Below are 17323 nucleotides of genomic sequence, written 5' to 3'. Positions count from 1 at the left end.
AGCTTTGGATTGAATTACGTACTCTATATATTTGAAAATAATTTAAAAAAATTAAATTTAAGTAGACCCTGATGGCTTTTCATTAATCCATCTTCCTATCTTTAATTACTCTGAATTAAATTTTTAGATTTTTGTTATTTTGATTATTTGATATTTCCTTCATATATTTGTGAAAAGAGAAGGATGAAACTGGATGATCACAGGAAACATTTTTACCCAAATTCTAAGTACTTGCAAAAAGCCTGGAGGGAAGGCCTCCCGATGCTTGAAGTGATAGCTTTACTAAGCCTCGGGGGGCTAAGCCTCTGGGGGCTCTCTGGCTTCACCCTTGGCTTGTCGGTCAGATGCTATTGCTGCCTACCTACCGTAAAAAGGGAAGCAGGTTGCTAAAGAGAAGATCTAAAAATCCTAAGTATTTATTGAGACCTTTTCCATTTCTAATCAAGAATAGGAAACAGCACTTTGGAGAGAAGAGAAAGCTATTTAGGAGCAGGAAGCTTCCAGTAGTTCAAACCTAGATGATTGAATTCACAGAATCTTCATAGACTGTTCCCGACAACCGGACATTGTCTTCTGCAAAGGAAAATCCTAGTTTAAACCCAATTAATCATAGATTTTTGAGACCTTTTAGGAAAAAAATCTGTTTTCAAAATGGAAGTGGGGAGGGATACACTTTAACAAACACAAGCGCTGTTACTACTTATTTAGCAATCCTGTAGTGTCAAGAGTTTCTTGGACTCTGTTGCTGAGCACGTTTTTAGTAAGGGCTACAACAAAGAGAGGAGGAATTGGGAAACCTAACAGCGAGAAGAGGAAAGATTTTCCAGGGAAAAAAATAAAAAGGAAGAGCGCAGTTTAAACTGGCCCTAAACTCGGGGAATTTATTATCCCAGAACAGATGAGCAGTTGTGTTTGTCTTCAATCAGCTCAATTAATTTCTTTTTCAGATTGATGATGATCCAGAATTTTTTAGTTCACCGGATAGAGAAACAAACCAACACATTCGTATCATCTATTCTTCAAGTGTTTTGAAAAAAGAGTGTGAAAAATCAAAAGGGGTCAGGAAATTCTTATTTCCATTTCATCATGCCAATTCTAACGACAAAAAAGGTATGTAATATATATTTCTTAAAATGACACAAGGAAAGATGCATTTCTTTATGAGACAAAAAAGATAACGTTCTTTGTTTCCTCCCCAGGTTTATTGAGGTATGATTGACAAGCAAAAATTGAGTGTATTTAAGGTGTACAGTGTGATGTTTTGATATACGTTTACACTGTGAAATGATCACCACAATCAGGCTAGTTAAGATATCCCTCATGTCACATAGTTACCTTTGTGTGTGTATGTGTGGTGAGAACACTTGAGATCCACTCTTTACAGACTTCAAGTATACAATACTTTGTTATTAACTACACTCATCATGCTGTACATTTTGGTCTCCAGAACTTATTTATCTTGTAACTGAAACTTCCTACCTTTTGACCAGCATCTATCTTTTCCCCTCACCCCCAGCCCTGGTAGAACCACCATCCTACTAGCTGTTACCATAAGTGCACCTTTTTTAGATTCAACGTAAGTGAGACCATGTAGTATTTGTCTTTCTGTGTCTGGTTTATTTCACTTAGCACAATGGCCTCCAGTTTCATCCATGTTGTCACAAATGGCAGGATTTTCTTCTTTTTTTAAGGCTGAATAATATTGCATCTTTTAAGGCTAAATAAAATTGCATTGCACACTCCCCATTTTCTTTATCCATTCAGCTGTTGCTGGACACTTAGGTTGTTTCCATGTCTTGGCTACTGTAAATAGTGCTGCTGTGAACATGGGAGTGAAGATAGCTGTTTGAGATAGTGATTTTATTTCCTTCAGATGCATACCCAGAAGTGGGATTGCTGGACCATATGGTACCTCTATTTTTAGTTTTTTGAGGAACCTCCATACTGTTTTCCCTAGTGGCTACACCAGTTTACGTTCCCACCAACAGTGTGCAAAGGATCCCCTTTCTCCTTCTCCACATCCCTGCCAACACTTGTTATCTTTTGACTTTTTGATAATGGCCATTCTAACAGGTGAGGTGATACCTCATTGCAGTTTTGATTTGCATTTCCCTGACAATTAGTGATATTGAGAAGATAATGTTCTTTACATTGAGGATGAGCTGACCAATCCATTGTCAGCAGCATAGTGCCTGGGCATAGTTTGCCATGAGTGAGGATATGTAGAAAGGAAGGAAAGAAAGAGAAGAGTAGAAAAGGATGGGAAGGTGGGAGGGGAAAGAAACGAAGAAAGAAAAAGAGAAAAAGAAGTGTGTTCACTAAATATTGCTTTAAAAAAAAGAATGAGTTAGAATCTGGATTCCATTCGGTCAGTTCTTGTTTGATTTTAATAACTTTATTAACAACTGTAGATTTTAATGAAAACCTTGGTGGAGAAAGTGCAGTGGGTAACCCAAAACATGGTGAACCTGGTTTTAGGAAAAGTGATAGTTGTCTCTGTGAACCTCGGACCTCCCACCAGCAAGGTGGGGCCACAAGGTCCTGCCCTGATGATTATGGATTATTATGGTTATTTACAGCATTCGGTCTTCACTCAAAAATATGTGTTGGGAATCTGTTCATCCAAGAACTATGATTCACACCTAGAGACAAAGATGAGAGTCATCTTTAGATCTTGTTCTCAGGGAGCTCAGCATCTGATGCAAGTGATTTTCCCATTGTGCCCGAGGAGATCGAGACAGTCCACGGAGGGGTGGGGTGGCGAGGGGAGGTTGGGGAGCCAGCGGCCCTGCGCTCACCTGGCTCAGCCAGAGCTCCCCTGCTTTTGTGTTTCACATTTCAGGCTTCACCTAAACCTTTCTTGAGAAGAAGTTTTAAAAATCCAAGGAGGAATGGCTAAAAATAGAAGAGAATATATAGGTCAGCATTACACTGTTTACTTTCATAGTCTTACCTTATATTTGTGTATGTGTCTGTGAAACGTGATGTATATAAAGGAGCCCTTTAAGTATGGATCCTGTCCTTGGGAATTGGTGCAAAGCAGAGGAAAAGAACATGGATTTAGGAACTCAGCTAAACCCAGATTTGAATCCTGGCTGTCACCTTTCCCGGCTGTGTGACAGTCTGCAAGTCATTCAGCCTTTGTGAGCCTCAGCTTCCTTGTCTCTACTGGTGGCTTCACAGGGTCATTATATTACATGAAATAACGTGGGCAGGGCTGGGCACACAGCAGGAAAGCAGTCTGCTGTTCTGATCGCATCCTTAGCGTAGAAGGAGAAGGGAAGAATGAGGTGCGAGGGGGTCCTGGGTAGGCCCGTCCACTTCTGACATCTAGCCCGTGTTGCTGGAGCAGCCCAGAGCAGCCCATTCATTCTTCTGGTCTTCACTTCACTGCTAAGTCAGACGCGGAGCCTCGTGGAGTACTGAATAGCTATGAAGTGTGAGAAAACTGTGTGGTGTTTGTACACGCTCACGGACGAGCCCCTTTCCACCCTGACGCTCTGTGGCATGGCAACTGTTGGTAGAAGTTGTAATTAGCAGCCGCTCCCCAGGTCTCTTGTCACACTAATTAGGACGTCTAACTGGCGTTGGTTGCCTTAAATGCATATCTATGCCTGTCCACAAGCATAGTTATTCTTGGCTTTTTTTTTCTCCCCACATGTATAAGAAGATAAAAACACACATTCAGGAAGCTAATTACAGGTGGAAGTTTTAAGAAATTTAAATTCCTAGAAACTTTGCCAATGGTGTGAAAAGCAGCAAGGGGTTTTAAAGAAAACTTACCTGGTGTTCATGCACATGGCTATTCATCGAATTAGCCCCTCTCCCCGACTGTTTACTTTCATCCTTGAAGGTACCATCTGACAGTTTTATGCAGGGACTTTTGAAAATACAGAACTGCCACTGTCACAAGGAGTCATACATAGTGCACATTCGAGGACAGAAACATCCCCCTTCCCAGCACACTGAGAGTGATGTGCTGTTCCACTTCTCCTCCAGGCTGCTTGTTCCCTGGGGCGGCTATCGCTGGAGACCCAGGGCCCTGGCGGTTCACCCCCTGGACATTCTGTAATATGTGGTCCTGAAGCAAGAGATAGGCTCAAACCTGCCTGACCGTCTGCTTGACAGTAGTCATTCCACAAGTCCTTAATGTTGATAATGATGATGTCACGCCTAGAGAAGCAGCACAGATTGACCACTGAGCACTTAAATAAAGATAATTATTAGAACTTACTCCAAACCTGTTGGGTGGAAGCCTAGGGAATATTTGTGTCATGTGGCAACGGTGCTCACACTCCAGTCAGCAGAGGAAGCTCAGAAGTGCAGATCATTTATAGTGAAAATACTTAGTTTAATCACCACACTTTTAACAGGACTCCTAATTCGGCCTTACTTTTCTGGAGATGTACAGAAAAAGAGACTTTCTCTATAGTACACGTGTCCTTCGATGGGCCACAGTTAGCACTTTGAATTGTACTTTTTGTGTGTGGATGAAAGGGGATGGTTATTGAACTCTACATGAACAATGCTGATGGGAGCGGAGCGACAGTGGTCAACTGTGTTAGCAGCTAGAGCTCTAGAATGAACTGGGTTATTAGCCCCTGAGTGTCAGGTACATTCTAGAACAGCACTACCCAACAGAACTTTCTGCAGTGATGCACTTGTCCCATATCTAGTCTAATGACGTCTAATACAGTAGCCGTCCACCACCTGTGGCCATTGAGCCCTTGAGATGTGACTAGCGCTACTAATTGAATTTTAATTGAATTTAATTTCAATAGCCACAGATGGCTAGTGGCTACCAAATTGGTCATTGCAGCTCTAGTGTCATAGAAAAGACTTAATGGCTTTAGTGGTATCTTTTGAAACATTGGCATAATCCCCACACCAGAATGAAACATCATAATTTAATGAAATGTAAATGGAGCCTAAGTTTTGTACGTATATATATGGATAGATGGATGGATGTGTATATAGATAGAATTTTTATTTTAAACTTCAAAACTAAACATTTTCTGAAACCATTGATGCGGGGTAAAACTAAAACAACAAGGCGCTGATGAATCTCTCAGGTTTAGTGGACAATTTTACATAAGCTTGGCAGTCTTCCCCCAGGAATAGGATTTTGACAAATATAATCAAACCTCTTGCAGTTAAGAAAGCAGATGCATCCTTTTTGAAGTGTCCCTTCCAAGAATGTTCCTCAGCTGACCGGCGCTATTGAACATGTCCTCAGATGTACATTGTGCTAAATGGCTGAAGGCCAGCAGACCTAAGCCCCTGAGGAAGCGTGTGAACTGCTGCGTGCCCACCAGAGAATATGCTGGCAGATAACTATTATCTACCATCTGTATTCAGGCTCTCCTGTCATTATTGCCTTGTACCTGCCAGACTCTGGTCATTGGCATCCAGGAGACAGACATTCCACCACGCGTCGGAATAGAGGTCAAGCTGTACTTCCTTTCTCAGTGGAGAGCACAGAGGATCCTCAGATGCTCCATACCATCGTTACAAATTAAAATCTAAAGCTAACATAAGGACAGGCGGGGACATTGACACTAAAGTTGTTTTGTGTCAACTGTTTAATGGCCTCACGCAAAAAAGAGAAAGTTCGAGTGTGGTTAGTGAACTTGGGTGAAATCGGGTTTCAGAGGCAACGCCATCCTCTGTACAGGTTGAGTCTTCCTCAGAGAGAGCGTCAGTGGTCTCCTCCCCGTTCCCAGCGCGCCAGCAGTGCTGTGCTCTTTGTTTCCATTTCTCCTCCAAGCTGCTTGTTCCCTGGGTTCGGTGTCGCTGGAGACCCAGGGCCCCTGTGGTTCCCCCCTATATCTTTTGTAATATGTGGTCCTGAAGCAAGAGATATTCTCAAACCTGTCTGACCCCTGGGCCACAAGTGCTAATACGTTCTCCTTAATTCCAGCGATAACCAAAGGCATTATTTGTATCGCCTTTAGCACCCACAGTGGTGAAATGCCTACTTGGAAGTGCCTATGATGACGGGGGTCTTAAACGCTTATGTATTAGTAAAGCTTCTTCGCTTGCAAGTAGCAAAACTGCTTCTGCCTATCTTAATGCCAAAGGGAATTTGTTGATGGATTTTTGGTGTCTCTTGGGGAATCAAAAGGGGAACAGAAGAGCCACATAGTGGAAACCAGAAAGCCAGGGGCCTTTCCAGGGCCTGAACAGCCTGTAGGGGACCTTCTTCTAGGGTCCAGCCAGCTCCAAAGACTCCTAGCTCTGCCTCTCAGGTCCAAATGTCACAAGCCTGGGGGGGCTACATTGATCGGCCCAGCTTAGATCCAAAGCCCACCCCTAGGCCCGTCAGCTCCGGCTAGGGCAGGGGTGGATCCAGATTTTGTGGGAACTGAAACTCATACAATTTGCAGAGCCCTTTTTAAGAAAAAGAGTTAAAATAGCAAATATGATGACTTCAGCACTCTGAAGAAACCTGGGCAGAAGAAATCACAAATATAAAGTACCTGTGGCTGCTCCCAAGAGGGGAAGTGAGACTGAAAAAAAATTGAAGTGGGAAGAGCCTGTGGTCTTAAATGTTTGTGGTTAGATAGCTTCCCTTTGCAGGTTTTACCAAAACATCTGACCACGTGAACACACTGGTAGGGCTTCTCCTGAGATATTGGAAGGATTCATGCAAGAGAAGGGCTCTGACGCTTCGTCATTAGTTTCGTGGAAGGAGCAATCTTTTTCTGTTTAAATATGGGGGCATCTGTGGTAGCTGTAGGAATAGGGCAGTTCCTTAAAGAAGGAAATGATGCGGGGTCGGTGAGCCGAGGAGTCAAAAGAAAGATTTCTTAGACTCTCAAGATCTGGCAGTAGTGCTCTTTTATTTAGAGAATAGTGTGGAATAGCATGGGGACAGGACCCATGGGCAGGCAGAGCTCCTGCTGCTGCCCCCACTGGCATGGGGACAGGACCCATGGGCAGGCAGAGCTCCTGCTGCTGCCCCCGCCGGCATGGGGACAGGACCCATGGCAAGGCAGAGCTGGTGTGTGGGGACAAGACCCATGGGCAGTCAGAGCTCCTGCTGCTGCCCCCGCTGGCATGGGGACAAGACCCATGGGCAGGCAGAGCTGGTGCGTGGGGACAAGACCCACGGGCAGTCAGAGCTCCTGCTGCTGCCCTGAGTTGAGGGTTAGGGCTAATTTTATAAGGCATGGGTACGTGACTTATTTTTACTGGAAAAAAGAAAAGATGATGTAAAAAGTCATTAAATGATTTCAGTGCAGATGGGGTCTGGTTATTGTGCGGTCATATAACTTTAGATACAAATCTGGCCATATAGATCGGCATGTAGGTGAGGATGCCCTGGGCTTCGCTCCCTCGGGCGGTCCTAATTCATACCATAAAAAAAGTCCACTGGGTCGTATAGTTTGGCATGTAGGCCAGGTCACCTTGGGCTTCTCTAGCTGGGGCAGCCTTAATCCACATCAGAAGGTGCTGGGAAGACAGTGACAGACGACCCCTACACCTTGACCCCTCCCACAGACCCCTCCTGCAGCTGCAGGTTCCCGCAGAACACTTTCTGTCATCAGCCCTTTTGCCCGAAATCCCCAGGTGGTTTCCCATTTCTGGTGAGCTCTGCTGGACGTCAAGGGGGCTGTGCTGACCTCTGACGCCTAGAGCAGAGCAAGCCCTAATGGCCCACACGCTCCATCTTTCTGTAGACCCCGTCCAGCATCGGCTTTGGCTCTCTCAAGTGAGAGTTCTTCGCTTGAAGCATGGAGGTGCCTTGGGCTCCTCTCAGACCCAGGGGAGTGAGGGAGAGGAGTTGCATAGAGCAGAGCCAAAGGAAATGGGTCCAGCTCAGTCAAAGGACACTTAAGATTTTGCAATTCATTTTATGCAAATTTTACCTAAAAAAAAAAAAAACGGGGTGGGGAAAAAAAAAGAGAAGGGAGAAGGAAAGGGAAGCAAGGAGCCAAGAAAGGAAGCAGCTAAGAGAGGCAGGGAAATCCCCAAAAGGAATTCTCTGTGGGTGCAAGAGGCTTCCCTCCTCCCCTCCTTGCTCCGGGGTTGGCCTGTGCATCGCTGACCATCATCTTCATCTGCAGGGATGGGGAGGTGGCGACAGGGAGCACCCGGTTTCCGTTGGAGGTTGGCAGTGGAGCTAACACTGACCCCTTGCAGTAGCTTATGGAAACATGTATTTGGTTCTTGTTCAGAATACTTATTAGATACTGTTATTGTTTATCCCTCCAAATAGACAAACAAAATACACTCACATAATGGGGAGGACATGACAGTTTTCTTGATGTGAGTTATGACTGGTTCTTTGATTTTTACTTTAAACTGAGCTAATGTTGATTGCCTACCTACACTCCCGGGCATCGCGTGAATCATTTTTATATGCATTGTCTCATTTTCATTCACAGAATTATCATCCTCAGTTTTACAGATAAAGATGACGAGGATTTTTAGGCTGGTTACTTTTAAAACTGCAGATGAGAAGCAGGCTCCGAGAAGCAGAGTTTGCTTGCCTTTTGTTGGGAAACATTTACATTTGTAAGGGGAACCCCCATCTGTAAAGATGCCTCCCTCTCTGTGCCAGGAAGAAGGGAGGTGACCTTATCTCTAGAAACTCTTAATCAATGCCAAAGGAAAGAACTTAAGTTGGTTACTGTCTGGCAACCTCGCGTAACTGATTTAGGGTGGTGGCTTCTGGCCTTTACTTAATCCGATTTGATTCTTATCTAAAAGTTGTGGGACCACCCAGTGGCCTGACCCCACCTGCACTAATACCATTTTAACTTTTTTACGTGTTCTTTCCTTTGTCTTGTAAAGAGATGGCTCACATACCTATGCCTTAAATTTAGCCTTACTCTCCACCCATCTTTGCAGCAGAAGCAGCAGCAGCAGCAGCCTGAGTGCCCATGGGTCCTGTCCCCATGCTATTCCACACTATTCTCTAAATAAAAGAGCACCACTGCCAGATCTTGAGAGTCCAAGAAATCTTTCTTTCAACTCCTTGGCTCACCGACCCCCGCACCAAAGACACTGAGGCCAGAGCAATAAAGTAACTTGTAAAGTGTGTTCCTTAGAAGAGTCTGAACTTTGGCATGTCTTTTAATGTCAAAGCCAAAGTCTTTTTTGTTCCATCATGCTACCCAGCTTATAATTCTGTACTTGTAGGTTTCTGTGAGAATTTATGAATACTCATCAAATCAGTTCGGTGACTACATCTTCTTCCCAAATTCAATCGAATTATGCAATTAATGACCAGCTAACTTTTTTTTTTCATTTTAGTCAAAGAAGAGAAGAATGGCCCCGTCTTTTGGAGAGGCAGAGCGCCTGCAAGTTTGAATGAAGCCCCTCACAGGTGCGATTGTAGTTTGGAGTATGTTTGTAACTATCTGACCAAATCTTATTTTACATTTTAATTTTTTTTTTAATGCTTTTTCTCTACAAATGGCTTTGGACCAAATTCTGTTCATCTCATATATGTAATAATGAAGAAGGTATTTTGAGAGACCTTTCTTTACATTCAAATCCAGGAAGTTAAATAGTAAAGTATAATTTTTCTCATTTCAACTGAAGATATAGATGTCACAATATAAATAAATGATTAAAATTAAATTCAAAAGCATGTATTGAGCTCTGGTTCTGTGTAGGGCACTATATTAGGCCCTGTACTGGCTACAAAGATGAGTACGGCATAGTTCCTATCCTTGAGAAGCTGATTCTAACAGGATATATGACATTTGCATGAATAAAGATAATACAAAGTACACACGCTACTTGTCATGAATGTGAGTAAATTGTCAAAGAGATTTAAAGAGGGGAAAGATTACACTGAGTCATGGGGAGAAGTCAAGATGACAGATGACGGTTGGTAAAGGAGTAGTGCACATGGAGATGGAGATACTGTAGTTGGAAGGACTAGTAGAAGCTAAGATTGAGGCAGGAAAAGCGGAATGTGTCTCAGGAAAGGTGAGCAGTCTAGTGTGATTTGAAACTAGAACATGATCACCAGATGCAAGGTTAGAAAATAAAATTGGGCCCGTATTTTGGAGGGTCTTAAAAATCCAGATGAAGACTTTACATGTCATTTCACGGCATGTGAGAAAGCTATTGAAAGTTTTGAGCAGGAGAATGATATCATAAAAATCATTATTACAAAAAAATAATCTGACAGTTATGCTTAAAATGGATTGAAGTGGAAAAGACTGAAGATTGGTGGGAAGTAATGAGAATCTGAATTGGGCTAGTTGTCATGGGAATAAAGAAAAAGGGATGGATGGAAGAAACATTTCAGAGGCAGAATCTACAAGACTGGCAACTGATTGAACATGAGAGAGATGGAGAGAGAAACCACTGTAGTGTCAAGCCGGGGTGACTTCAAGGTGATGCCTTTCAGAGAATTAGGGAAGTCAGGAGGGATCAGCCCCAATATTGGTTTAGACAGGTGAAGCTTGAGGTCCTAGTGGGCCTCATTTGGTGGAGAACTTCATCGGGGAGTTGAAATTTCAGTCTGTATTGAGGGAGAGAAGTCTGGGTGTAAATTTAAAATGGAGTTTCCTAAGCTGCGTAACTCTGAGTATGATTCTATTACACACTTGAAGCATCTAGACATTGGAAGGGGGAGGGGAGCGCAGGATTCAAGAGCCTTGAGGTGATACATAGGCATGGGGAAAATGAATGTGGGCTCGGGCCTGAAAGACAGTCATGGCCTGGGGGAAATAGCCAAGTTAGGAAAACACTGCAGAGAGGAGAAGTGAGCTCCTTCCTGGGGAATATTCACAAACCTGCGGTGGACCACACTGTGCATAACTTAGGTTGCTGAGAAGGCCCTTTTCCCACTGTACTTTCTTTCATCCTCACCACCTCTCCCTGTTTGATCAAGATGACCTACGAGGTCTCTTCTGAATCTAAATTTCGTTGTTAAAACTTCCTTTCTCACCAAAAAAACCTTTTTTGGTTTAGGAAGATTCTTTTTTCTACTAGGAAAGCATCACCAGTTTGCTTTACAGAATTTTAACTTTACAGCCAACTATTCTGGACGAGAAAATTGGTAGAAAGTTGGCACAGTAACTGTACTTTTCTTAAAGGTTTTTAGAGTTTAAAGAGTTAGCTATAGAAATGTAGTAACTTTGTAGGGTGACAGATGGTAACTAGACTTATCGTGGTGATCATTTTGGAACATCTATAAATATAAAATTGCTATGATGTACACCTGAAATTAATAGGATATTGTATGTCAATTGTACTCCAGTAAAAACAAGAAAAACTAAGAGGTCTTGGAAAAAATAGTCTCTGTGTTCTTGTCAGGGTTCTCAAGGCTTTGGAGGTTCTGATTCTGTTTGGTGCTGAAACATCAGAAAAACTTACTGGCTAAGAGAGGATTGACTAGTAAGTGTTCCATTGCACATTGCAGACTTCGCTCAGGACACGCACAGGGACCCCTCTGGAATGCTGGTAACGGGGAGGGACCAGCGGCCTTGGGGGAGAATTCCTTCCCCTAGGGTTTCTCGATGGGTGCCATTAGCATTTTGGGTGGGACCATGCCTTGTCATGCAGAACAGCCCCACATGTTGTGGGACTCGAGCTTCCCAGGTTCTTGTCCACTAAATGCTAGCAGTGCTCCTCATTTATTGTGGCAACTAAAACAGAGCACCTCACATTTCCAGCAGAACCACCTCTGGGCTCTAGCTGTCAACACACTTGTCCAGTTTGCTTCCGTTTTCCCCTCTGGTGCCCTCCCTCCCTCTGGGCAGTCCTCTCTAGCCTTCCCTAGTAGGCATCCTGTTTTCCCTATGAAACTCCGTGCTTGGGTTTTTATTGACACTACAGTGTGACAACTTAATATAGTTTCACGCCACTTAACAATGGGGATGTGTTCTGAGAAGCACATTGTTAGGTGATTTTGTTGTGCGAACATCATGGGCTGTACTTCCGCAAACCTAGATGATGTAGCCTACTACACACCTAGGCCGCACGGTACCGATCTTGTGGGACCGCCGTCGTGCATGCAGTCCATTGTCGACCAAAGCGTCTTCACACGGTGCATGACTGTAACACCAATTTAAAATGGTTCCCCTTCAGTGGGATTTCCATTTTAAACAGGCACTAAAGCCAGAAGCTCTATTAGTAGAGTTTTGTTTTCGCGGCTTTATTGAGGTGTAATTGACATACCATAAACTGCAATATTTAAAGTCTTCAAGCAGATACATTTTGTCATATGGAAACATCCATGAAACCATCACCACAATAGATATCTTTCACCCCAGCCCCTCACTGTGGCCTGGGAACCTCTTCAAGGCAGTTCTTAGGTCTCACCTTGTTCGTTTCCCACTGTCTTATGTTGTCTGATGTCCAGTATCTTAAAAGCTGGGGTTTTTTTTGTATATTTTTCCAGTTTTTGGTTGTATCAGGTGGGAGGGTATAGCTAGTCCCTGTTACTCCATCTTGGCCTGAAGCAGAAGAAAACTAGTAGAATTTGAAGCTTATACCAGTATATGTGGAAGAGGAATTAGGCTAGAGTCAGGTCCTTCCTGGAAGTGTCAGATCCTTCACTTCCGGTGAAGTTTCCATAAAAGAGAGTCCATAAAACAGGGCAGCAAAAGGGGCGATCAGGGGACTCATTTACCCAGAATGTGTGCTTATTTGAAGTGGCTTGAAACTCTTTTTCCTTTGGTAGGCACAAATACATAGTTTTTGTGTAGTATGTATATATTTATTTGGGGGGGCTTGCACATATTTATTTGGGGGGGCTTGCACAGGGTGGGAGTGGGGGGCTATTGGGGATCCCAGGAGTGAGGGGCACAGAGGCCCCCTCCACTCGGCCTCTGCCTTCCAGAGCCTGCTGTTGTAAGCCCATTCAACTCACCAACTCCAGTTCCAGACTGTAATCATGAAGATAATCCTGAAGAAGGACCCTAGTTATCAAAGATTCGTGTGTGCCCACCGTCCTGCCTTTTACAAAGGATAAAGCCACACACTTTTAGAAAACTTCCTTGACAAAGCTGAGTCTCCACAACAAGGTTAGAGAGTCAGTTCAGCAGGACTCATTTCCCCGAGTGCTCCTGCTGTTCGAGCTTAGGTTGGCTACCGGGTCTTGAACTTGCTGGGATAAGCCAGAATCTAGGCCACCCGTTGCTGCTTCCTCATGCATTGTTACTGCTGTGAGATTAGTTTACTCTCTTAATGTGCTGGCTGGGCCCTGTGAGGAGACAGCCCGAAGCATCTGGAGGGTGGGAATAAAGCCGACCTGGGTAATGGCAGAAATCTGTGGTTTTTTTCAAGCCTCGCCTTGTATCAGGATCTCTCAAGGGCTCATGGAGAGTTCAGCCTCCTGGGCTCTACCCCCGACCACAGAATCCTAAGCTTTTAGGGATGGGACTCAGCAGTCTGTCTTTGGTAGCTCCCTAGATGATTCTGTTAGCTAGCTACCAAGGTTTAGGAGTTCCTGGGCTAGGCAGTCAATCTGCTCCTGGATTATTGAGGCTCCTGAGTTCTACACCCATAGTATGTCTCTAAGCCATCGACTTTTCTCTGTCTCCACTGCCAGTACCCCAGGACACGCCACTGTCATCTCTTACCTGGGCTTGTAACACCTCTAACTACCCTCCCCGCTTCCTTTCTTGGTACCTGCTGTGGTCTGAATGTTTATGTCCCTCTGAATTCATGTGTTGAGATCCTAACCCCAAAAGGTGATGGTATTAGGAGGTGGGGCCTTTATGAGATGCTTTCATCATGAGAAGGAGCCCTCACGAATGGCATTAGTGTTATACAGGAGGCTCTAGAGACCATCGCTCCTTTCACCATGTGAAGACACAGCGAGGGCCACCAGCTGTGAACCAGGAAGAGGACCCTCACTAGATGGCGACCATGTTTGCGCCTGGTCTTGGACTTCCCGGTCTCCTGCACTGTTAATCTTCTGTTGTTTATAAGCTACCCAGTCTATGGCATTTTATTAGAATAGCCCAAACAGACTGAGACAGTACCTTTCCACCTGCACTTGACTGCATTATCCATCCTAAAGCCAAAGCGATCTTTTCCAAATGCCCCCTTCTTGCTTAAAGTCTTTCAGTGGCATCCCCCTTGCACAGGAAGGAAAAACTTTTTACAGATCTGGACAGCCCTGCGAGACCTGGCCTTGGCTTGTCTCTCAGCTTCATCTCACGTCGCTTCACCCCTTGCTCGCCACACTGGCTGCAGCACCTCCAGCTTTTCCCAGCTCAGGGCCTTTGAACTTCCTTTCCCCTCTTCACATTGCTTTTCCCATGCCTCTCTCTCTCATCCTTCAGGTCTTAGCTTGAATGCCCACATCCTAGGGAGGTCTTGCCTGATCACCCATCCTACAGTATATGCCACGCTCCAACAGACACACACGGGTTTTCTTTATCAGAGTACTCTGTTTACTTCATAGCACTTTCATGACTATAATTACATGCTCATTGTTTATTATCTGTCTTCCCATTAGAATGTAACCTCCTTGAGGGCAGGGACCTAGACATTCTTGTACATGGATACATCTCTGGTGCTTGGCCCAGTGCCTGGTACACAGTAGGTGCTTAATATTTGTTGAATGATAATCGTGTTCTTTACAACCTAGCCTGGCTTGGGGAGCACTATTGCATCTAAATCCAGGTAATTATAAACCATGTTTTGAAGGGCTTGCTGCCCTTCCATTGTTGCCCTGAGTTCATGGATTATTAGCTTCTGGGAGGAGGAATGTCTGCCTTGTTGTCGCGTGGCCCTCGTGACTGGAAGAACGGAGGGAGAGGCAGTGCTGGTGACGGCCGTGCACACGCTCTCAGACCCAGCAGTCTTCTTTTTCACAGTTTGCCATATAACGCCCCAATTTTTCGAGACTACTCTGATAGTCTTTGTTTTCTTCCAATTTGGAAAAGTAAAAGAGATTTCTAATTAATGTTTGCAGTAGTTGTTTTAGGTTATTATGGAGGTTAGAGCTCTGTTGAAAGTGGCAGAAGTCCAACTTCCGTTAAAAGGGGAATTTATTGGAATTACTGGGGCAACTCGTGTAATTCAACATTCATTCAACAGATGTGTATAGATATAGACATACATATAAATGCAAATGTAGATCTATCTATCCATTTAATGTGGCGTATTCTAATAGCTTGGCTCTATGTTCCGTTTTAGATGTACAATGGTGAGCAAAATCAGCAAAGTTGGAAACCCAACCATAAGAGTGTAGGGATGGTTTGAATGAAGCTGGGATGTAGGCATAGCTGGGCTGGGGGCTTGAGTGCCAGAGGACTTTGTCTGTCTCCTCTGATGTTTGTGGATCCGCTTCATTTTCTCTCACTGAAGACCATGTCCTCCATGGGACAGCAAAGTCACTACCTGTCTTATATTCATTTTTTACAGCTCCCACCACCAGATAAGGGCTAACTCACACACTTTCTTGCATCAAATCTAGAAATCCTGGGAAGGTCTCTGATGCCTAGCTTGAATAAATGGCTTACTGCTGAAAAATATCCACATAGCCAAGAGGTCAGGGTCTTTAGAAACATGGCAGCTTCTGTGTGGTCCATGCTTGGAGGGTAGGGGTGATTTCCAAATAAAGTAGGGGAGCTAGGCCTGCTGTCCCAGAGTTGTCTAGCACTGTCATCTCCATAATTACACATGCGACTCAAAAGTGTAAACAGGCAGGCTAGGATAGAAGACACTAATTAGAGGGCTGAAGAACGTTATCATGAACAGAGCTTCGAAACACCTCGAGGGGTAGAGTTTTAGACCTAATGATGAGAAGCTGCAGGTCATAAGAAGGAGGCAGTTATCTTGGGACATCAGACTTGCATAAGTATGACTACTTTTCAGGGTAAGAGTAAACAACAGGCCTTTTAACACCTAAGGGATAGAAAACAGACTAGTGATCTCTGATAAGGAGATTCAGTATTTAGGGTTCTCCATCTTTAGTGTAGCTCTTCATTAGTGGATAATTCCATGCACTTACATGCATTTTACAGGAGAAAACCTAAGTAGATATTGCACCAAAATGTTCTTTTAGGAAAAGTGTATAATGACCTACTTAAGAGTCCCGTAAAGCTGGGGGGAGAAACAAGACTGCCTATTGCTTGCAAGTGTTAAAAAACAGAGGAAGCTTGAGATCAATAGAACACTTTTATAGCGCTGGCCCAGAGTAAGATTTGTCTAAATTTAATTGAGTTCACCTTGAGTGATCTAAGAGGAAATGAAATAGTGGCCGTGCTCAGCTGTGGGTCCAGGTCTGCTAGGCTCGTACCCACCAGGCTGGATTTTGATCTGAGTTCACATCTCTCTGTACCCTCTTCTGATATTTAGCTGATGAAAACTTAACAGCACATTTTCTAATTGCAGTGCATGGCAAATAGAGAGAAGCGCTTTTGGAGAAACCGATCTCTTTAATAAACAGAATTAGAGCTGACCAGCTTGGCACTTTCATGAAATGAGAATGTGCTGCACTTAATTGTACATTATTAGCAAAATAAAAGGAAAAAAACCAACTAACCAAGAAGGTGAACCTTATATTTTTCTATAAGAAGAAGCATTTCTTGGCAGAAAGTAGAAAAAGGGAGCTGTGTTATTCCTTTCTGCACGGTAGCCACACTGGCTGACTTCACATCCTGACCCTGTCTTGGGCTGTTTAACCTTCCTAGGCGTCCTTCCTCCTGCGTAGCATGGGGCTCACAATAGTATCTGTCCCACAGGGATGATATGTAAGGGCTAAGTCATGTACACGTAAAGTGCTTAACTTGTGTGTGGCACTTAGAGTCTTTATTAAAACTTAGCTCTTTGGGGCCAGCCTGGTGGCGTAGTGCTTGAGTTCACACACTCTGCTTCGGTAGCCCGGGGTTCGCGGATTCAGATCCTGGGTGCAGACCTAGCACCACTCATCAAGCCATGCTGTGGTGGCATCCCACATAGAAGAACTAGAGAGTTATAACCAGGATATACAACTATGTACTGGGGCTTTAGGGAGAAAAAAAAAAGAGGAAGATTGGCAACAGATATTAGCTCAGAGCCAATCTTCCTCACCAAAAAAAGAAAAGAAAACAGCATACCTTAAAGTTAAAAAAAAAAAGAAAAGAAAATGGGAGTAGCGGACACCTTTAAAAAAAAAACAGGGGCCTGCCCAGTGATGCAGCAGTTAAGTATGCACCTTCTGCTTCTGCGGCCTGGGGTTCACCAGTTTGAATCCTGGGTGCAGACATAGCACCACTAGGCAAAGCCATGCTGTGGTAGGCGTCCCACATATAAAGTAGAGGAAGATGGGCACGGATGTTAGCTCAGGGCCAGTCTTCCTCAGCAAAAAGAGGAGGATTGGCAGCAGTTAGCTCAGGGCTAATCCTCCTCAAAAAAC

The 17323-nt window shown here is 44.1% G+C and overlaps 1 protein-coding gene across 9 annotated transcripts in view; it reads left to right on the top strand.

Moving 5' to 3' along the window:
- The window catches only part of C5H12orf56 (chromosome 5 C12orf56 homolog), an 85621-nt gene that overhangs the window by 29990 nt on the left and 38308 nt on the right, over positions 1–17323 (top strand). For all 9 annotated transcript variants that reach the window (XM_070621954.1, XM_070621947.1, XM_070621948.1 and 6 more), the window contains 2 exons: positions 948–1110; positions 9262–9334. In XM_070621954.1, coding sequence (XP_070478055.1) covers positions 948–1110; positions 9262–9334 — 236 coding nt within the window. The remainder of the gene's footprint in view (positions 1–947; positions 1111–9261; positions 9335–17323) is intronic.

Source organism: Equus przewalskii, chromosome 5, assembly GCF_037783145.1.
Source record: "Equus przewalskii isolate Varuska chromosome 5, EquPr2, whole genome shotgun sequence".
Classification (NCBI taxonomy): Eukaryota; Metazoa; Chordata; class Mammalia; order Perissodactyla; family Equidae; genus Equus; species Equus przewalskii.
This window is presented reverse-complemented; position numbering and strand designations above follow the sequence as displayed.